Source organism: Pelodiscus sinensis, chromosome 1, assembly GCF_052426305.1.
Source record: "Pelodiscus sinensis isolate ZL-2025 chromosome 1, ASM5242630v1, whole genome shotgun sequence".
Taxonomy (NCBI): Eukaryota; Metazoa; Chordata; order Testudines; family Trionychidae; genus Pelodiscus; species Pelodiscus sinensis.
In genome coordinates, this window is record NC_143052.1 from 67,304,857 (window position 1) to 67,328,207 (window position 23,351).

The 23,351-nt window shown below is 40.0% G+C and overlaps 1 protein-coding gene across 2 annotated transcripts in view; it reads right to left on the reverse strand.

Annotated features, from left to right (window-relative positions):
- ZFC3H1 (zinc finger C3H1-type containing) overlaps window positions 1-23,351 on the reverse strand; it is a 65,964-nt gene that overhangs the window by 28,309 nt on the left and 14,304 nt on the right. For both annotated transcript variants that reach the window (XM_075931838.2, XM_014572789.4), the window contains exons 6-18: window positions 21,421-21,544; window positions 18,346-18,437; window positions 17,207-17,410; window positions 16,165-16,329; window positions 12,462-12,599; window positions 11,295-11,413; window positions 10,356-10,502; window positions 8,600-8,774; window positions 8,256-8,387; window positions 6,909-7,454; window positions 6,688-6,797; window positions 5,157-5,288; window positions 3,105-3,226 (exon numbers count right to left, since the gene is read on the reverse strand). In XM_075931838.2, coding sequence (XP_075787953.2) covers window positions 3,105-3,226; window positions 5,157-5,288; window positions 6,688-6,797; window positions 6,909-7,454; window positions 8,256-8,387; window positions 8,600-8,774; window positions 10,356-10,502; window positions 11,295-11,413; window positions 12,462-12,599; window positions 16,165-16,329; window positions 17,207-17,410; window positions 18,346-18,437; window positions 21,421-21,544 — 2,206 coding nt within the window. The remainder of the gene's footprint in view (window positions 1-3,104; window positions 3,227-5,156; window positions 5,289-6,687; window positions 6,798-6,908; window positions 7,455-8,255; window positions 8,388-8,599; window positions 8,775-10,355; window positions 10,503-11,294; window positions 11,414-12,461; window positions 12,600-16,164; window positions 16,330-17,206; window positions 17,411-18,345; window positions 18,438-21,420; window positions 21,545-23,351) is intronic.

Consider the following 23,351-nt stretch of genomic DNA (forward strand, 5'->3'; position numbering starts at 1 on the left):
CCCCGAGGCTTTGCAAAGCCGTGGAGGGGCTCCGGCGGCGGGGCAGCCCAGGCACGCCGGGGCTGTCCTGCTGCCGGGGCGTCCTCAGAGGCTTTGCTCTCGGTGTCCCTGGTCTGCTGGAGACGGTCCCCAGCAGACCAGAGGCACCGGGAGCAAAGCCGAAGCGGCGGCGGGGTGCCGCGCTTCTGAGGCTTTGCTCTCGCAAAGCCTCAGAGGCGCGGGACTCCGCCGCCGCTGTGGCTTTGCTCCCGGTGCCTCTGGTCTGCTGGGGACTGTCTCCAGCAGACCAGGGACACCGGGAGCAAAGGAGGTGGAGGGGCGCTGGGGTATAAGACGAAACCCTATCTTTTAACTAAAAAATTAGGGGGTCGTCTTATACGCCCAGTCGCCTTATACGCTGGAAAATACGGTATACATCCCCTAACCAAAATGAGTGACAGAGTCATCCCTCCATGATGAAAAGTACATTAGATTTTAAAAATGAATTTGTAACAATCCAACTGGGTGGCAATTCCAAAAAAGGATATCCTTTTAGAATCAAAATGATGTTTAAGAAATCAATTTCTCTACTGAACCTTACACGATACCTCAAATTTGCAGAATTTCACAAGACATTCTCCAAAATCATATCTGGATAAAAGATTGCATTTGGCTCAATAGTTTTGTGGTATCAGAATGATATAAGTCATATACTTTTAAAAACCAACAGTTTCTCTCAGGCCTTTACACACAACAAAACAGAAATATCAATAGAGCGTATTACAGAAATTAACAAGAACTCTTGCTTCATTTTCCAATTTAAAAGATGTGTACACTAATACTCCATTATCAAATTGAAAAACTTAAGATTATTTTAAACAGATTGAAGTTGGACAGGTAAGCGGCAAAGTTACATAATCATCAGTCTTGTCTCTCTGAGGGTGCGTCTAGACTATATTCCTCTTTCAAAAAAGGAATGCAACTGAGGGAAAATGCAAATGATGCACTGATTTACAAATCTTGCTTATCACTTGCATAATCTCTTCCGATCGCTTTTTCAGAAGAGATTTTTTTGGGGGGTGGGGGGGGAACCCAACCACACTGCTGTCTAGACGGGGTTCTTTCAAAAAACACCTTTCAAAAGAACCTCGTAAAACTCTTTCAGGAAGAAGGGTTCTTTCGAAAAAGGGATCCCCTCCCAGAAAGTACCCCGTCTAGACTGCATTTCCCCCCCCCCCAAAAAAAATCTCTTCCAAAAAAGTGATCAGAAGAGATCATGCAAATGAATCATGAGATCTGTAAATCAGCACTTCATTTGCATTCCTCTTTCGAAAGAGGAATGTAGTCTAGAAGCACCCTGAGACTTGGGCTTAAATTGGACTGATCTCTAAAATAGATTTTTGTCTCTCTCATCATAGGTCCGAGGAGGACACGTACACTTTGGCACAAAATAATTATTAAATCTACCCCTCAGAACAGATTAGAATATGATTACATGTCTGGATTGTAGAAGTAGTTTTCCTGGTGCTTATTCATATTATGCCTGGTTCTACTTAGTTCCATTAATAACCACGACACTGCATTAAGTTCCATAGGTAAGTAGTAACAAAGGAAGGTTTCTTCCTCCTCTGCCTCCCACCCATCCATCCACTTCACTCCCCTTCCAGGCAATATACCTTGTCTCTTTCGTTTCTTATTCAAATGAAATGTTCACTGAAATTAAGGAGTCTTCTGAATAAAGAAGGAGTTTTTCCCTGAATGCACGAGTTACTGTCTGCTACTGGGAAATTTACTATGGATTGTGGATAAGGGAGAAGTGATGCATGTGGTACACCTAGACTTTAGTAAGGAATTTGATATGGTCTCGCATGATCATCTTAACAATAAACTAGGCAAATACAACTCAAATGGGGCTACTATAAGGGGGGTGCATAACTGGCTGGATAACCAATTCGCAGTGAGCAGTTATTAATAGTTCACAATCATGCTGGAAGGGCATAACAAGTGGGGTACCACAGGGGTCTGGCTTGGGACCAGTCCTGTTCAGTATCTTCATCAACGATTTAGATATTGGCATAGATAGCACACTTATTAAGTTTGCAAATGATACCAAGATGGGAGGGGTTGCAACTGCTTTGGAGGATAGGGTCATAATTCAAAATGATCTGGACAAACTGGAAAAATGGTCTGAGGTAAATAGGATGAAGTTTATATAAGGACAAATGCAAAGTACTACACTTAGGAAGGAACAATCAGTTTAACACATACAGAATGCGAAGTGACTGTCTGGGGAAGAGTACTGAAGAAAGGGATCTAAGGGTCATAGTAGACCACAAGTTAAACATGAGTCAACAGTGTCACACAGTTGCAAAAAAGCAAACATGTTTCTGGGATGCATTAACAGGAGAGTTGTGAGCAAGACACAAGAGGTCATTCTCCTCTGCACTGACTAGGCCTCAGCTGGAATACTGTGCCCAGTACCACATTTCAAGAAAGATGTAGAGAAATTGGAGAAGGTCCAGAGAAGAGCAACAAAAATGATTAAAGGTCTAGAGAACATGACCTATGAGGGAAGACTGAAAGAATTGGGCTTATTTAGTTTAGAAAAGGGAAGACCGAGAGGCGACGTGATGGCGGTTTTCAAGTATCTAAAAGGGTGTCACAAGGAGGAGGGAGACAAATTGTTCTCCTTGGCCTCTGATGATAGGACAAGAAGCAATGGGCTTGAACTGCAGCAAAGGAAGGTTAGGTTGGACATTAGGAAAAGCTTCCTGTCAGGGCGGTTAAAAACCAGAATAAATTGCATAGGAAGGTTGTGGAATCTCCATCTCTGGAGATATTTAAGAGCAGGTTAGACTGACATCTATCAGGGATGATCTAGATGGTGCTTGGTCCTGCCGTGAGAGCAGGGGACTGGACTCGACCTCTCTAGGTCCCTTCAAGTTCTAGTATGCTATGATTCTATGACTTACTGATTCAAAACAGCTTTCTGCTTTTCCATACAGTAACATTTTACAATGTATAGTGATTACTAGAAAGACACTAATGATTCTTTAGTTCTAAGAGCAACCCTTCTGGAAAAAATGCCTAGTTTTACATTCAGTTAGAAGTGGAAACTTAAAAACCTGTTGCAATGCCGATTTCCTCATCAGTGCTTTTCTCTGAACAGCCAATCAAAACTAAATTGTAAGAAAGAATGTCTTGAAACAGTTGCTTTCGGTTAAGAGTGCAGTCTTTCATGTGCTGCCTTAAAGAAAAAAAAAAGGGAAAAAAATTAGACTAAAAAAGGATTTGCAGATGACAAAACATTACAAAAGTAAAGATTTAACATGAGGGCCACATTCTGTAAGTTACTTAACCCCGTTACAGAAGGGAAAAAAATGAGAAGGAACAGATGCTTATGGAGGACAATGAGTAAGATGCCCTGAAATTTCTATTATTGAACAATGTTTCTATTATTGAACAATGTCTGAGGCCATGTTTAAACATAATTTTGCAATAAAATAATTAACTTTGGTTTTAATTCATACCTTTTTGTTATTTCAATGCAAGTTTACGTAACCCACAATTCAAAATACATACTTGCACTGTAGTAACAAAAGACGCAATTAAAACCAATTTTGTTATTTCAGTACACTTTTGTGTAGACCAGTTTAGGTATCATAGATATAGTCTCACCACATTGTACCCAAAACAGGTGTGTACCTTGGGGTGTAAAATATTAACCAGTAAGTATTAATCTTATTAACCCACCCTACCTGTTAACTCCTTGTGAATGTGTCTTAAACAGTTCTCCTGCAGCAAACACATCATTTCAAGATGCTGGCAAGAGATGTCTTAAGTAACCAGGAAACGATGGGCCTCATGAGAGATCACTGGGAGCCCAATCCCCCTCTTAAAAGGTCTAAGGTTGATATTAACACTAGCCCAGTAGGGTCTTCGCCCCAGGGTCTTTATAGGGGGATGGGCAGCCAGGTAGGGGGAACACATTTAGGCTGGACAATGAGGGTGAGCAGCAGCTACAGGCCCCACCACGAGGTCATCTCCCACCTCCCCTTGTGCTACAGTAAGCTACAGAGGCAGACATTGTGCTGATCAGGGAAGGGAAACTGTTGGTGGGGTGGCATGAAGTATCTGCAGAAGCCACAATGGGACAAACTAGGTGCCTGAGGCCCTTTCCCTTTTAATTCAGTTAAAGGATATAATTTTAATAGTTTAAACTGTTAGCTTTTTAAACAGTATTTACGTCCCTAATGTGCACTACTTTTAGTAAAAAGAGAAAAAGCCTAACCAAGTAATTGAGTTTGTTCATATGACATTCCTCCAAAAGATAATGGGAGTTGGGTGTCCCATGCTCTTGTGTACAGGTAGGAGAATTAGTCTCAAGCGATCTAGATGCTCTTCGTTACTGATTATATACCCAGATCCAGAGAATCAATACTCCACTTCGTCTTTTTTTTTTAAATCAGATCAGAGGTTCCAATGGTTCAAGCTATGTGGTACACAAGCAACAGCTGGCCAATGAAATTCCAAGTGAACAGGCCATAATTAAGGTAACAGGTAAACACCACTTAATAATGTGGTTTCAAATTACCAATTTTAACACCATTCTTCCAAAGCTTAACACTGGATATGACAAGTAAAATAAATTTAGGGTGAAAACTTTCCTAGCAGCTTTAAATTGATCTCTATTACAATAGGATCTGTTATTTAATAATTCCATAATATATCATGCTATAGATATGTTGCTAATTTACTTAGTGTGCTAATTTACTTACAGTAGCCTAAATAGCATGTTTCCTCATCCACTGCTAGGTCAGGTAATTAAAGACCTTGCAGTGATCATGACACAGGAGGGTTCCCACTTCGATACAAAAGAACCTAAAAAAGACACCCCTGATATACTGGTGAACAAATGCCTCAAAAAGCTTTTGTTTTCCCAAGTTAGGCATTAAGAGACCTCCCTCCAGGACTGGGATTGGCACACTGATTTTCTTCTTGCCAAGTAAACTTACGCAAGTAAGCTTTTAATAATAGACAAAACGTAGAATGAAAGCTATAGCACACCATGCAGACAGACCTTGTTAAGACTCAGACATGTCTATTTTAGTCTCTTGGCAGCAGTAACCTCCACAACAGAGATTCAGTACAAATGCACAAGGTTGAAAGGGACTCACCACTGACAATCATCATCATTACATGTGCCTGTTAAATCAAAACGGCAGAAACACTGTTTTGGCTCAATCATATGGCTGTAGGATACTGAACTGAGATAAAGCTTTTCCTTGGTTCGAAAATAGGGGCTAAACCTAAAGACAAAAAAAAAAAAAAAAAAAAAGAAGATGTGACTCCGATAGACAAACAGGAAAAGCTGACTACAGTGACAATGTGGCTGATATATTAAGAGCAACACAGAAGTACAGTTCTCAGTCTGCATAGATTTCTACTCTAATATCCTGCTCCACAGCCAATTACATGCACATGGAGAATTAATGCATGCACTGTAGGGAGAGTTATATATTAGAGAGTTAAGATCTAACACAACCCTGAGAGACCTGTGCTCTTACACTTTCTAGCTCTGTTTGATGCCAGTTAAGTAAGCAGATTGTTGGGGATTAACTAACCTCAGAAGCCACAGCACTAAAAGCTCAATATCAGAGAGCCTCCAGAACAGGTGCACAGAAACTCAGCATGAGCAGAGTCTTATTAGCCAGATGTTTTTGTGGTTTTTCTTTTAACATAAAATAGATGCTAAACTATTATAGCATTTGTCAATTTCTGATTCGGCAAGGGAATTACCCTTTTAATATAGTTACAGACTAGCAAAGTTTTTCTTGTAAGAATATCATCCTTCGGCTTCTGCCTTGACACTGTATTACAAACATCTACAACACTGCTAATTCAGAGGCAATGTAATATACAATTTAATATAAAACAAATACAAGTACTGCACCAATGGCATTAACTCTTCATTTAATTCAATGCTATTCTCCATGTTTAGAATTTGTTCAAATCTAGCACAGAATTAAATTTAACAAGTGCCATACATTTTAGGCCTATCTTGCTGCATCCATATGGAGCCTTATTTGTAATGAATAAATTGAATTATGTCTCTAGAGAGAGAGAAGTTTCCTATTTAACTAAAAATCTTCTTAAAATTACTTTTCTGTTTCAAAGAAAGTGATGCTTTGAGGGTAAGTCTACACAGCAGCGTTATTTTGGAATAACTGATATTACAAAATAACACAATACGCATCTACAGTACAAGTCTTTATTTCGAAATACTATCGAACTGGAGGACTTCTTACTCTGACTTATGGTAGCCCTCATTTCGTGAGGAGTAAGGGAAGTCAAAGAAAGAATGTTCTCCTTTCAACTTCCTGTTGCGTAGACAGCACTGAAAACTAAGCTATTTCGACTTAAGAGTTGCAATTGACATAGCTGAAGCTAAGTAGCTGAATTCAACTTTAGCCCTGCTGTGTAGACATACCCCCTTAGGTGTTGCACTTAAAAATGTATCCCCTCACACAACACTTTAATATAGCAAATCTTCCAAAGATTGGAATGACAAGCTAAGATTACAAAAGCCGTTCTTAATCCAAACTTGCCTATGGCATTATACAACTTTTAAAAAAAGAGAGAGACATCACTGAAAGCAATGAAAATGTTCTATACATACAAGCCACACAGTTAGTATAGTCTTCATACCTGTAGGATTTAAAAACTAGAAGGGGACTATGATATGGTGCAAATGGAAATGGTTTCACTTCAGTTTGTTTACTTTGTGCCGTAACAATATCCATGTCCACCAAAATTTCCTAGGAAACAAATACATATTTAAAAAACTATAATATAGCAAAAACACCCAACCACGACAATGTAATTACAAAATTAAGTATTAATAAAAAGGAGCAGAGGCACAAGTTTACCTGACCAGATAAAAACTCTTCCTTAGAAGTCATAACAGCAGTACTTTTTATAAGCAGCTCTTTCAAGCAGTCAGCTTTAGCATAAAGTTTTTTTAGTTCATCAATATTCAACCCAAGAAAAAGTTCAGGTTCCTCCACTGCTTTTTTAGAAAGTTTATTTAGGTCTTGTTTGGGGGTGTCCATGTGCTTAAGATTTGGTTTAGTAAAAGAATTGGATTCTCTGAAAGATCTCCTTCGCTCTCTATTTGAGTTGGACAAAATTTCATCATCAAAATAGTTCTCTTCGCTGTCTAGGGTCAGTTTGTCTTGTGTAAGATCATGAAGTGATGGCTGAGGTAAAACAAATTCAGATTCCTCTTCTGCATTTGGAGTAATATTTGGTTGTTCCCTGGTCTGAAGTGCACGGGCCTCTTTAAGTTTCTGAATCTTTAGGGCATACTCGTACTCTAATTGCTGTAGTCGTTTCTTCTCCAATGCAATCAATTCTGCTGAATGTTTTTTTGGACTTGATGCAGGGGAATGATCCAATTTCAACATTTTGCTTGGCTACAAAAAAAAAAAATCCCTTAATATATCTCTTTGCATTTACTGAAATATTGACAGGAGGGAAATGAAATGATAAAACATTTGAATCAGCATAGAAGTACATATTTTAAACTCTTGCCTGAATATTTAAAACAAACAGCAGGAAAACCACAACGTAATTTGCCACAATTCCACTGAAATGGTTGCTGGTTTTTCCTATTAAATTAGTTTACACCATATATAAAACTTCAGCACACAAATCTGGTTACCAAAGTTTGAAAGTAAAATGCAAAGCAAATACATATTTTTAAAAGGGGGAGGGGGCAAAGAAAAAAAATTACAAAAAAATTCTGAGCCTTGTTTTTCTTGCAAACTGCCTTCTTCAGATTAGTAATGTCATTTCTCTCAGAGGGACAGCTTGGACAAAATCTTTGAAGGAGCTGAATAGTGATGTCACCAAGATGCAGGAATCCTTCCCCACATAGCTCAGGTCAGTTATTACATCATTATTCATTTTCCCCAGCAAAGAGATAGAAGTAAAACCTTAATGTAAAACTTCTAATGGAAAATCCAACAATTTGTCTCCTGCTATTTTGAGCAATTTGTCTCCTGCTATTTTGAGCAATTTTTCTACACATTTTTTACATACATACACACACTGTACAAACATACATACAAAAAAGCTTTATTTTTCTTCACAGTTCACCTTTTAAAATACCTTTTCCACTTGAACTTCTACTTGAAGATTATGGACTTTAGTTAGCTAAACAAAGTTATTATTGCTTGATTAGAGAATGGTGCAAGTTTATGTGACTGACTTACTCCAAGGTGATCTTGTTCCAGTTTTCTTTTTCCGATTTCTTTACTTGCTACTGCTTTTGCTCGAGCAAGCTCTTCTCCATATTTTAACGCCAGAGCTTTCTTCACTGTAACTCGTTGTTGAACTTTGTGAATCTAAAAAGACAAAAAATATTTTAGTACTACAAGAAAACATGCACTTTCTTCCATTGACGTTTGATTTAATGACATTTAGACAGTTAAATGAATTAATAAGTAAAATCACATACTACAAAGAAATGAATTTAAATTATTCCAAAAATATGAAAGTTCATATAGCGATAGAAAATGAACAGAACAATTTTTCCCTGCCAGAAATGGAAGCCTACTTGTTCCTGAAGCTTCTTCAAAAACACCCTATTAACATCTAGAATCTTTTCAGTTGCTTGCAGTTGTTCAGTAAGTTTAGTAATCTTATTTTCAGCAATTCGAACAGATTCTCTCTTCTTTGCTTCTTGCTGCAGGAGATGTTTCAAAACAGATTCATCCTTCATTAACAGAAGTCTAAAAATTAAAAAGTTGGTTCAATAAACATTTTTCCACAGACTAAGACTAGATACAACTACAAAATGCTACTATGAACCCCACACTTCTTAAACGGTTGCAACAGCCAAACAACCACTTTTACAGCACCTTTCATTAAATTAACACAAACTATTCTGCAAACATTAAGTTAATAACAGTGTTTCTTAAACTGTGTTCTCTGGCACTCCGGTGTGCCATAGAGGTGTTCTAAGGAGAACAGAATTCAAAATGGCCACCCTTAAAGGAGTAGGCGACTTTCCCCCAACCCTCTTTTTCCCCCTTAATATCTTTCTCCCCTTTCCCTCCCTCCCCCCAACTTTTTTTATTTTTTGGTTCAAGAAAAAATCCTTGGTGTTCCTCATAAAAAAAAAAAAAAAAAAATTACTGTTTGGTCTTCCTCAGTCTTAAAAAATTTAAGAAACACTGGTTTATAACATTCCATGAATCAAGCAAGCATTTGCTTTACAGCTGGGTAATCTAGGACAGATTTAGTCAACCTGCCCCATCCAGTGACATCACTTTAAATGTGGTAGCTGGGTGAGAAACTGGCAAATCTCAAAAATATTTTGTTAGTAGTTTTAGATATTTAAAGGGCACCAAAAATTTGGCTCCAGTTTCTGCAGCCAGGCCCTCTTCTCAGGCAGGTTTGTACTTTAGCTGAGGACAAGATGATGCAGAATTAGGACTTAGGCAAAGAGATTTCCTGAAGACAAGAAGCTGCTGCTTCAGAAATAGCAGCACTTGGACCTGGCAGGAGAGGCCAGGGAAGAGAAAATTAATACTTGTACTACAAAATGATTGTAAAGTCAGGGCACTTCAACTGAGGGCCTATAACTGAAGTTTCAAACCACTAAGATAGAGAGCAAGACAGAGGGCTATGGAACATCTGCAACATAATTTGTGGTAGTATGGAACGCAGGGAGAGAAACCTGGAAGGGGAAAATTTAGAGTGTGGAATAGTACAGGGGAACATTCAGGGTTTACTGTACCAAACAGAACAAAAATAGCATTAATGCCCCATTTTCTTTTTCTGTGCCTAATGAGTGAGTGGCCAACACCCTACTGGATGGGAGGAAAGATGACGCCTTGGTTCCTCGTCCCAAAAAAAGAACTATATACTATGCTCCAAAACACCTGTTTTAATTAGAAGCTTGTTTTAAACAGAAGCCTTCTAAAAAAGAAACATGTCACAGTGTATTCATTGTGACATGTGCCTTTTACCTCATCAGCTTTTAAACTATTGGGCTACACAGAACAAATCAATTTTCCTTTTCACTGGAATAAAGTAAAACTGATAAAAACTGAATGAAAGAATTCCCTACAGTATTATCAACAAGAAAATAGTCATTTACACATGTAATGTGGACATAATACATTGTTATATCATGAAGGTGGATTACATCACACTCATTTTGTAAAGCTATAAGCAACAACGTAAGGTGTGAAGTAGTGGATAATCAAACCCTACTTGTGTTAAAGAAGTTACATATTCTTGAATATTTTCACCTTTCATCCCTCTAAACAAACTCAGTGTGGTTTACATCATACTGAAGAACTTACTTGTGCTTCTTAAGCTTCGCTTCTGCTTCTGTAACATGTTTTGTAACTATTGCTATTCTACCAACCCCATCGACTTCACCATCAGAGTTTGCAGGAGATGAATTGTTCTTCAAAGGATCAGATTTAATCAAGCGCTGCTTCTCTCGACTAAAACAGACATATTAAAAACACATGGAGTATCCATCAATTGCAACTAGGTACGTATGATGACTTCAGACTGCATATACTCCCAGAACACAAGTACATAATATAGCTATTTTTCAAGTTAGAGGTAGATTTTTGAAGTCGTGACTGTTTCCAAACAGTTCATATACTGAATAATCTTACTAAAAAGAATCTAAAAAAGCCAATTTATTTTTGCAATGTAAGAAAGCAATTCTGATTATTTCTACTGATCTACATAAGAACATAAGAACGGCCGTACTGGGTCAGACCAAAGGTCCATCTAAGCCCAGTATCCTGTCTACCGACAGTGGCCAGTACCAGGTGCCCCAGAGATGGTGGACCGAAGACAATGATCAAGCGATTTGTCTCCTGCCATCGCTCTCCAGCCTCTGACAGACAGAGGCCAAGGACACCATTTTATCCCCTGGCTAATAGCCTTTTATGGACCTAACCTCCATGAAATTATCTAGCTTCTCTTTAAACTCTATTATAGTCCTAGCCTTCACAGTCTCTTCTGGCAAGGAGTTCCACAGGTTGACTACATGCTGTGTGAAGAAGAACTTTCTTTTATTAGTTTTAAACCTGCTCCCCATTAATTTCATTTGGTGTCCTCTAGTTCTTCTATTTAGGGAACTAATAAATAACTTTTCTTTATCGGCCCTCTCCACACTCTATAACAGATTTTTGACAAAGTTAAAAGAACTGGTTACTGGTATGGCTTAAAAGAAAATACAGGTTCTTTAAAATTATAGCGTTACACAAACGCCAACATACTTGGCAATCTCTTCTTTTAAGAGTCGATATTCAATCTTCTTATCTTCTGGTAAGGCCTCTGGGGTTCGCATAGGATCATTTTCTTTTTCTGACTTAGGAGGTGCTTTGGGTTTTGAAGCCTGTCATAAAAAGAACTTAATCAAAATATGCCAATATTACAACCCCTCTACACACACCAAATTAAATGCAAGTGTTTCCAGAAGCTGCATCATATGTAAGGGGCACTTAGATGTAGTTATTAACAGATAACAGAGTGTTCAATGGAACAGAGTGTTCAATTAGCAGCTCCATCTCCTCTTACCTACCACAATCTAGAGTTCTGTGTTTGGATTTTATTTTTTAGTTAAGAGGTTAGTACTCCTTCACATTTTATCCTGAGGTTATTTTAAACTAAAACTAATCACTATTCTTGCAACATGATCAATTACCAGCCTGGCTAGGTGCAGTATCATAAACACACACCCAACACTCTTCTGTTTGACACATGCCTGTATCTCTAGGCACTTGCTAGAAGGGTTGCTGTGCATTCTGAACTTGAAATGTTCAAGGTAGGGGTGTTAGATATAGTGTAATTGAACAGTCATGTAACTGCACAAAATATTATCAGTTACACAACTATTCAATAGTCCACAAGGGCGGTGCCAGCAGTCAGTGTGCTCCTGGCCCCACTCACAGGGAGCCTCCATAACTCCACGCAGCTCCTCCCATGAACCGGCTGCCTGCTGCCCTGCACTGCTGCCTCTGTTACAAAGGTGGCAGCAGGGGTGACAACAGCCCCTGTCCATGGGTGATCCGAGCTCCCCACAGACAGAGGCCGCTCTGTTCTGCTTTTTTTAAGCCGGCTCCCCACAGCACCAGCTCTTACTCTCCCCCCATCCCCAGTCTCTGTATGGGGCAGCAAAGCGAAGGAGAGAGAGGCAGGTCTGCAGAGCCAATACGCGTGGGGAGCTGGCTTGAAAGCCAGCTTCCCATGTGTATCAACTTCAGCCTACCCCCTCACTCTCCATACTGCTGCCTCTATCAGAGATACAGAGACAGGGTAAGGGTGAAATGCATGTAGTCAAGCAGATTAACCAATAAGCCTAGGCTTATCGGTTAACTGTATAATCAACTACACATTGACATCCCTAGTTCAAATTAAGCTTTATAAATTAATATACCACTTACCTCTGCAGTTCTTCTTGCTTCTTTAATCATGGATTCTAGTCCTCCAAATACACTGTTAGTTGAGTTAGATGGCTCTCCGTCCGATTCGCTATCATCTGAATCATTGAGTGTCACCACTACTGACTTATGCTTTGGAAGCTGCAGGGACAAAGTATTTATTTTGATATCTATTGGCAAAAGAAGTAAAACCAAGTAAAACCAGATGCATTACAGCATAGGCTTTATGCAAACACTTTCAACCATACTCCAATTATATTCTGAAACATTTCTAGTATCTACATCTATATCTCCCATTAGAAGAGCTTCTGAATGTCTGAGAAGTATTGAAAGGATGTATTCTCACACAATAGTCATGTGAAGTAAGAAAGCATGTTAATTTTACAGATTGAGAACTAAAGCAAAGAAAACAGCAGGCCACAAAGGAAGTCGGTGCTAGCACTATGCAGAGGATCAAATAATTATAAATTTTAACAGGTACAATTAACAGCAACTTCACTCTCCAGATGATTCTCTCCCTACTTCCTAACAAAGGCATGATTAAATTTCAGTCATGACTAGACAGGACTAGAGTAATATTACCCTCTACCTTGGGACAGTATCCTTCAGTATGTTGGAAATCCTAAGTAAGAAACCTTATTAACTACACTTTCCTACATATGCCACTTTTGCAATAATACCAATTCGAGCAGCTGAGCAAAAAACATTAACTTTGCCATTTTCACTATACTATTCTTCTCAATTCAAGTGGGAACATGCCACAAGGGAGTGTCTGGATAAGCATGATTTTATGTAGTTTTCCAGGGCTGCAGGAGGGCGGAACAAATTAGCAGTTTGTCTTCTCACTTCACCACTCCCAGCAATAATGTTAGGATCATGTACGCATCGTTCCAGCACATAGTGTAGCACTGCCAACCACAAACATTCAAAAATCATGAGTCAGGCACACACAAAAATCATGATTTAGAGAGTGATTTAAAAAGAATAAAATGTTTGGTTCCTTGTAATACTCTTCTGCATTTTGAACCTTCACAGTACACTGTACACCTTTTCAAACTTTTCTCTGCAGCCAGCCCAGACAGAGCAGCGCCTACCCAGGTCCAGCCCATCATGGTCAGGGGCTGCTCTGGCCAGGCTGGAGTACTCTTGCCCACAATTAACTGGTTAACCATTCCTGACCCCCCCCCCCCCCCCCCCAACACACAATCATTTGATTTCAAAACTCAAGATGCCATGCAGGCAGAACCTCCTATTCTAGACATAGCATACACCAACAGAAGGAATTTTTCTGCTGATATAGGACCACTACCTCCCTGAATTACAACAGTTATTTTTCATCAGCATAGCTCCAGCTTCACTAGGGGTTTTGTCAGCATAGTTATGTCGCTAGGGTATTTTTTTTTTTTCATACTTTGACATATTTATGTCAGTAGAAGTTTTAAGAAGTGGTCTTAGTTTATAGGTGGCCTTAGTTTCAAAACACCTTTAATAAACACAGGAAAATAGTCCTGTTCTAGACATTAAGCTACCATTCATTCACAAGTAATGGCTTTGAACAATCTTGAAAACTGAGTGATTTTTCTATCACTACATTGATTCAAAACTTAAAACAACTTGATTAAAACAGCTCTGCAAAATGAAAAGTAGTTAAAAGGAGCAAGACTCAAACATATACAAATATATCATCCATCATTTTTAATTAATGTAAAAGCTAATAATCATTAACTAGATTATACAAACTTACCAGGACTTGCTCAACCCTTTAAAAACTAACCATCAGAGCTGATAAAAGCTATCTTGCATTAAAAAGGCTAAATAATGGCATTAGTCTCCAATTAACTAATAAATTTTTTCTTTTCTTGAGTTTTGTAACGTAACAGTTGAATTAAATCTGACCCAGGAGAGATTAAAGATAACAGGACAAAGAACTCTTTCAAAATTCTCTAATAGTTGACAAAGTGATTCAGATCAGACAAGATTTAAATAAAAAATTACCAAAGGGTACAGTTTACAGAACACATACAACTGACAACTCATTAGCACAAGTATAATATGCCACAAAGACTGGGCTCCCTTTGTATCTCAAATTACCCTTGTATTGTTTGAAATTAGGTTAGACGCAAGCAGCGAACAGTGGGGGTAAAGAGATGGAAAGAATGTTTTCCAGAAGAAAGGGAAAATTTTAACTTTAGAGGGGAGAGAGTATCTGAAAGAGTGGGATATCATAAGATTTTTTAAAAAATAAATATAGCTGACAAAGAGCAATGCACACAAGAGGTTATATCAGAAGACTGAGAAGTTCCCATAAATTCTATCAAAAGTGACATCAGTATAGTCAGCACCTCTTCTATCTTTGGACTTGTACTACCCTTCCTCTTCTCCTGCCATGCTCCTATTATATTTAAATTGCAGAGTTGCGGCAGGGATAGTAAACACCCTCCCTTATCGACTAAACAAGTAATCAATGGAAATTCCATTTACTACTCAATTAGCTGATTAATCATAATTTAACATCCCCAGCTGGGACTAAGGTTGTCAACTTGGCCAGATCGGATGCCACTGCTGTCAATGATGTCCAGTCTGGTAGAGTTGGCAACCCTGAGACAAACAGTTGGGGTGCAAGGGCTCTGACTGCAGGTGCAAGGGTGTGATGGGCTGAGAACCAAAGAGCTTCGGGGCCTGGCCACTCCAGCTGTGGCAGGGGGAGATAGGCTCCAGACCGGTGCAGCTGAGGTTAGTGGAACAGTTCAGGGCCAGGCCCCTGCCACTGCAGAATCAAGCTGGGGCCCAGCTGCCCTGCTCAGGGCAGAGTTCAGGCCATGGCCAAGAGGCCCTGGCTGCAGCAAGTGGGAGGGTAGACTGGGGTGGATCAGCCCTCCCCCTGGTTGCCACAGGGGTGGGTCAGCCCTCCCCTGGCCTGAAAGGCCTATGCGGGGCTAAATAGATAGCTGTGCAGCTTGTAGAGAACTTAGCTCCAATAAAACAGGATTCAAAAAGCCCAAGTCCAAGCTAGATATATGATCACATAAAGCAACTATCATAAAAGAACTACTTCGACCATTCAGTGCTACATTTTTCTACATCCAAGCATCTTCTGCCTCTAAAGTCTTCCCTCATCTTCAACTTAGTGCAAGATAATACCAAAGCAAGAGCCTCTCCGACTCAGTGAACTTTGGACCATACCTTAAATACTCGTACAGAGCTTTGAATCTATAAGATGCTGAATGCTAAAAGCTGAAAAGGGCAGTGATCTTCAGTGTCTGAAATTCCTAGTGAAAGAAACTAAGTGCTTTTAAACAATGTTTATGTGACAGCTATCCTATTTTGTTCTAGACTGCTACAAGAATCTGAAATTACATTTGCTGCTTGCTTCATGTACCTTATCTTCTCAGGAGTCTTTTACTTCCTCCCCCAACTGACAGAGAGGAAAACCTCTTTTTTTAAGCTCATTTTAAAAAGTTATGCAAGAAGGACCACTACACCTTCTCCTAGCTCAGAGAATCAAATTCTTAGATGTACCAGAAAATTAAATATTTCACTGCAAGGAAGGGAAAAAGAATGGTCCAACATGCCACAGGTTCCTGGTCACTGCTGTAACAGTTATTTTTAAGGGAAATGACTTCTATCTTATTATTAACTAACCATACCAGTTAAGACTACTTCATAAGATGGTCCTATTAAAAAAAAAATTAAGTTATCTACTTACTGTGATTACTGCCCGTGGAGGTCGCAGTACTCTAACAAACTTTGTGTTCTGTACCCGAGGCTGGGATACAGTATTAATACTGACGGCTGACAGATTGCTTCTTGGCACAGGCTGGGAATTATTTGGAACTGGAGGTGAAGGCGGACCACTATTACTTGAGGTTTCCTACATACAAATTAAAAAAAAAAGAAAAGAAAATATAGCATAACAAAAATGTTTCCAACGGTGAAGAGCTGTACATGAAAAAATTGAAAAATATTGACATTAGTGCCTATGCCATCTCTCTAACCTTTTATCAAAGAGACTAGACTACCAGAACTTTCTGATCAAAGGCATATTACTATCAATCCCATTGTAGTTACATAGTGATGCCAAAACAAGTGTATTAGGAAAGAAATGGTCCTGCTCTAGTTTAGAGGTGATCTGCAAAAGAAATGTGTTTGCGGTCTCTTCTATAAGGTTGTATAGACAGTTTACATTTAATATTCTTTACAAACACAGGGCAGAGGGAGGATAAGTTCTGTTTGTTTCTCCACGCCCCCCAAAAAATATTAGAGATGTCAAGTCCTGTCCAGATCACATTTGCTGGAGGGCTGAAGTGAAGCAAAAGCTCGCTCAGCCTCTAAATAATAGGGCAAAATGGTGTTTCACTAACAAAAAGAACTTTCTTCCAAGAGTTTGTTGCATAGGTAATAAGCAAATTAATTATTTAGCAGTGAATAAAATCTTTCAACTGTTCAAGTTTTAGCCCCTTGAAATGGCACAATCCTACTAGTCCTCCAACAAAAACAGGTTGGACAAGACCTGTAATTTGTAATGCAAGTCCAGCAGATTTTATTTAAAACTCATTCATGATCACTGCATGTAGCCATAAAACAGCAAAAGACAGCACACACAAAAACAAAGAACTGTACTGTTTTCTACGCCGCTACTAGACTATGATGTTGTTTAAGTTTTTTTTATTGTCTACACTTTGCAGGTCACCTTTAAAGTTAGCTCAAGATTGCCATCTAGAGGCTATATTCAAAATTGAGTGGACTACCTCAGATTTGAAAGCTCGTTTGTTTGCTAGAGACTTGAGTAACTCTTCTCGTAGCAGCATTTCTTCTTCCTCTTCCTCGTCTGCAAATGGAGGTTTGGGCGGTTGTTCAGGTTCCTCAGGTGGGAGAGGTGGGAGAGGTGGAGGAGGCTCAAGCGAAACACAAGAAATGCCCTCCACATAAAGTTGGCTCAATGGTTGCATGGTCTGAGATGTATTAAAAAAAGAAAAACAGGATTTGAAAAACAAATAGAATTAACTAAACCTTTCATTGCTAAATTACCCCAATGACACAAAGCACAAACTAAACCAACCAGACCACAGTTTGATATTACAATTCAGATAGAAGTGATTTAAACAGCAAAGGCTATCATTAAATTGCTCCTCTTTACAAAAAGAGGAGGTAGGTAAAACAGTAAAAGTTAAAATAGTGGCATTGTAATAAAATAGGGATTGTCCCTTCAGCTCTATTACAATGTCCTTTAATGCTAGACATTCAGAGTTTTTAGTCCCAAGAAAGAGCACCAAACAAGAAAAAAAAAAAAAAAAGATACAAAAGCTCCATTGTTCAACAAGAAGGGAAGACAGAATAGCAGATTGCTGGCAGCTTCCTGGGTGAGAAGGCAACTAGAGTCTAGTTGAGACTAGTACTGGTTGGATAAGGGGCCTAGAATATTGCCAAAATAATCTCTGGATGGGGAGTACTGAGGCTAGAGAGGACATACATTTTGTATATCAGGTCTGGGGACCAGATTTCAAGAGGGAAGTGGGGACTAGACTGCCCTACCCTCCACGTACACACTTAGAAGAGGGTATGCAAGAGAAGGGACTGATTGAAACTCCAGCTGCAAAAAAGATGGAAAGACATTTGAGCCCAAAAAGGATCGAAAGAACTCCCTGGTTTTGTTGATCCCTAGAAAAGGTGGTCTTCTGCACAGGTATGCCAGTATCACCATAAAGATACAGAGGCACAACGGCACCACAAAAGGGCCTGTGAAGAATTACTGGACGCAGTCTTGCTAGAGATTATTAAAAAAATCTCATATTTTAATGCAACATAGAATGTAGGGTCCAAGGTAAGTATTTAAGGCACAGAACTAAAATTGAACAAGGCTAAAACATTAAAATTAAATTACTGTAACCTGAGGTGGCAGAGGCAAGGAAATCGGTGGTGCTGGAGGAGGGAAATATCCCAACGGACACTCAAAGAAAGGAGGCTGCACCGGAGAAGAAGCTGCAACAAAGAGAGATACACTTATATTCTCAAGAAATAAAAATGGTAAGTTAGTTGCTAGTTACCAAACATAACTCTAAATCATGTTATGCTTTAATTAAGCAACTAAAAATATAAGCTAGTTATTGAATCTCATTTTAAATCATGGCCATACAGCAAAGTGAGGAAACAGGCAAAATACTAATTTATATCTCAACTTTGGTAGGTGAGACCAGATCAGTTAAAGAATATGTACCCCAATAAGAAACACATAGTTACCCAATGCCCTATTCCTATCTTCTTTTTTTACATTAACTTTACGATTTGAATTACGGATGTAATAATGTAGTCAACTAGCCAATAAGCAAAAGCTTATAGGTTTAATGCTATAGACTACACGCATGCCCCCCCCCCACCCAGTATATTTTTTAGCAGGCTTACCAGCAAGTTGGCTCAGCCCTGGCTTGCAACATGTCTGGGACCTACCCCTGCTGAGGCTCTGCATTTAAAGTGTATTTGAGCTGGACTTCCTGCCAGCCTAGCTCCTGTTCCGGCTCACGCTGGGTCCAGGAGCACAGACCCCTCTTCTCCAGACAGGGTCAGCTTCCACCCTGTGCTGCTGCCTCTGTATCAGAGGCAGCAGCATGGGGCAACAGGCAGCCAGTCTGCGAGGGGAGCTGATTTTTCAACTGGCTCACCTTGCAGAACACCCTTCCACCTCCCCAGCCTGGCACCCCACACTGTTACAGAGGCAGGAGCAAAGAGTGGCAGGGGGCTCCTCAGAAGTAGTGCTAGAGAGCACTGGTTGCCACCCCCATCCCCTGGGTACTATAGAGCAGTAGACTAACCGATAAGAATTAATGAGGTTACTCAACTATTTAATTAACAGATATTTAACATGCTCAATTTGAATACAAATATTTAAAGTAAGAATGTTAAAATGCATTTGATTAAATTAACCATGTAACCACTGAAAAAATTCATGTTACACACAGCTTCCAGGGAACTGAGGTGTGTGGGTAGCTAGGCTCATCAGTTAACCATATACACAGTTACCTTTGAATTAGGGATGTTAAAGTGCAACATTATTCTAAGTGAAACTTATCTCTGCTGACCAAGAGGGATGTCACATTGCCATTAATTGACTAGTCCAGTAGTTGACGGAATTTCCATCGCCTACTCAACTAGTCAATAGGCACTTCTGCATTTCTTCTTTGAATCGTACAAGAGCCCTAGCTGAGGCTCTTGTACATTTCAAAGGAAGAATGCAGAACTACACCTGCAGCCTTAAGTCTCGCTGACTCCAGGCTGCACGCGGTGTGCTTGCTTTGAAATGTACAAGTGTCCACAGTGGGGGCTCTTGTGCATTTCAAAGCCATGGAGCCCGGGATCAGTAGGGGACTCCCCTACTAACCCCAGATTCCACAAAATACTTCCCCAGAACCTGGGGTCAGCTGAGTACTCCCCAGATGATCCCAGGTTACACTGAAATGCCGCAGGGAGCCCAGGATCAGCTGGGTAGTCACTCTTGACCCCAGGTTCTGGGGAGATGCCGTGTAGAACCTGGGGAGTCCCCAGCTGACCCTGGGTTCTGCTGCTATGTGGAACCCAGAATCAGCTGGGGAGTCCCCAGCTGACCCCCAGCTCCATGACAGCTGCCCCTTTGAAACACTGCCTTGGGGTCTGAAAGCAGCAGCCATGCAACTTTGAAGTACGCCTTTTTCCTTCTCCCCCACCCCTCTGCTGCCTCTGATAGAGGCAGAGATCCTAACTGATCTGACAACCAGCAGTAAGGAGCTGCAACATGCACTAAGGCTTTGGAAACAGATAGGGAAGAAATGCACGGTACAGTGGAGTCCAGATTAAACAACACCCGATAATCCGACACTCCGCTTTATCCGACCCTGCAGCTCCCGGGGGCGAGCTGCAGGGTCGGATACAGCACGGGCCGAGAGAACGGCCCCGCTTGCTGCCCGTCACTCTCTAGGAGAAGCTGCTGCTGCTGCTGCTCGGACGCTTCCAGGCAGGAGCGGCAGCAGCAGCAGCTTCTCCTAGAGAGCAAGGGAACAGCTGATGCCGCTCCTGCCTGGAAGCGTCCCAGCAGGAGCGGCAGCAGCTGCTCCTAGAGAGCTCCTAGACTTCGTCCCCGGCAGGAGCGGCATCAGCTGTTCCGTTGCTCTCTACAGTAGAGTCTGTATCATCCGACATATTCGGTAACCCGACAATGTGTCGGTCCCATTTAGGTTGGATGATAGGGACTCTACTGTATATTGAATATTGGGACATATAGATTCAAAGCCTCAGAATCCCCACCCTTCCCTATGAAGAAGTCACATAGTTTGCATGGCTGGAAACAGTATGTACTGTAGTCCTTCTGAAAACTAGGCAGCAGCAAGTTTAAGGGAGGCAGCTAGTGAGAAAGTTTGATAACAGAGGATAAGGAAGTTGGCTTATAGGGGAAAAGTAAATAAGAATCAGAAAATAAAGTGCAATGGAATAAAAAAAATGCAAACAGGTACAAAAGAACTGAGGTTATTGAAATATTGGAAACATTTCTAAATTTTACTGTGTTTTCTGATGGAAAAGAAAAGGTGAAATAATTTCACTTAAGTTTGTGAGAAAATTAGGTGCAGGACAGGCTTCTAGAAAGTAGCCAACAGTATTTGTACACATTGTGCTTTGGAGACCCCCATTTCTATATGATTCTATGTGAATTTAAAAACAAGTTTCTAATAGTATTTTGCTAAATGTAAGCCTGAAGATTTTTAGAGGATCCGTAAGGAATACAAAGCTAAATAAAAAAGAATCCAACCTAAAACAGGACAGAGTAAGTTAATCTGAAATGGCACAACTCTCAAACTCGTAGTGAATTATTACCCATTCAGCTTCAGTCCTCAAAACAACAGCCCTGTTTCATATTTCTTATATCAGCAAAGTTATAGACCAACAATTTTTTTTACCATTATTCTATTCAACCATGTCAGAAATTGAAAGCTAATCTTACCTGGTGAGTTAGTTTCACTGTCCGTATCCATGGCAACTTCATCATAGTTGTCATATTGATAAATCCCTCCTGCACTATCAGTAGATTGCTTATCTAAAGACCGCCTCAAGTCTGTGTCTGAAGACTAAGAATACAAAAAGAAGTGCTTTAATTGAGTGGGTCTTTAAACAACTTTAAAAAAATGATATAACAGTCACCACCTGGCCCTTCACTCACTTTTAAATCAAGTTCTACCTAGCAGAGAAAGAAGATAAGGGAATCAACTGTGGCTTGAGAAGACTAAATACAGTCTTCTTCTCCATGTAACAGCAAGCAGAGATTGAGGAGATCAGCTGCAGGTTCTGAATGTTTTCTCTGAATATAATAGTAGTTTCTACAAGTTTATCAAGGAAGAGACTATACAAGCAAATATATTCAATTATCGAACCCAAAATAAACTTGTAACAGTCAAGAACCTGCCAAGTAGCCATCATTTAAAGCATGAGCACCCCTGAATAAAGTATTATGAAAGACATGGTGTTAATTAACTTTAATTTCAGAACTCTGTTGCTCATGTCAATTTATCCCAGTAAATTACCAAAGTTCCTGCTGAAAAGCAAATCTTTTTCAGAAGAGCCAAGTAATGACTGAAGAAGAAAAACTAAAAACAGAGTTACTATGGACCAACACTCAATGCTTTCAACCTTCACAAAGCTCTAAAAATTAATGTGCTCAAAGAATGTGTTTTGAAAATTGCTAAGCTGCAGTGCCAGTCAGTAGCAAACTCCTGTCATTTGGCTAAATGGTTTTAGAGACAACACCCATGAAATAAGAACTGTGACAAGCACATGAAAGAAAGCAATTTGCATATGCACCATGAGATTGTTGCACTTGATGTCCCATGTGGCAAACTGTGCAGAGGAGCTCAGCCTACATCAATCACTTGCTCATTGACAAGAACAATCTTCAATCTGAGCTTACTCCTTCCCTTTCGTCCCCCCAAAAACTATGGGTTCAAGTGCTGTCTTGGTAGTTTTTCCCGAGACAAATTTCACATTACTTTCTGCTTGTGCCCAGGGGCTCATTTTGAAAGTTCTGCTTCAAGTGCTGGCAGCACTAAGGAGTGGCAACAACTTCCATTTGTCTGGTCAAATAGAGCTGTGTGTTTAAAAGTCCTCTTTTCAAAATACTCTAAAGTCTGTGTACATAAAGGAGATTGTCGTGAACGTGTAAACCAGAACAAGAATACTTTGTGGTGCTCTCACTTGCTCAAGGAATCCTCAGACAGAATTGTGAGTGGCACTAAAGGGGTCTAGAGAAAACCTAAGCAAGTAGCCGAGTAGCAGTAAGAAATATTTAATAAGTACATCCATGGCTCACAGGTGCCCCTAGTTGCATAACACTGCCTCAGAGAACATGAAGGAAGAAACTAAACTTAAGTTTTTGAAAACAAGGAAATGTAGAGTTAAGGTCATTTCCTTTCCCCAACAATCTCACCTCTGCCCCCAGGAGCAATACTCCAACCTATCCCAGTCAAAGACCACAGAAATATACCATTCCTGAGCACGTGGAGGACAGCAGAAAGGGGAAGGGAACAAGGACAGCATATTTTGATTAGGATAAAGCTGAGGTTAGGAAAGGTTTAGTCAGTCAAACACTAAATAGCTAAGCCTCACCTACTATTCTGAACTACTTTGCCTGTTCTAGGCAAGCCCCTAAAGACTTGACAAATATTGATACCTGCTCATCCTTGTCTTAAGGGTTCCCTGTGGGACACTACCTTTGGTTACCCCAAAATGAACTACATAACGCAACCTGTTGGCACACCTCAGTTCTAGAACTCCCACAGCAACAGTACAGGATAGAAGGCACAGAAGATGCATGACGCTGTGCGACGGTCAATGCATATACACAGAGTGCTGACAAATACTAAGAATATGCAAGCGAGTGTT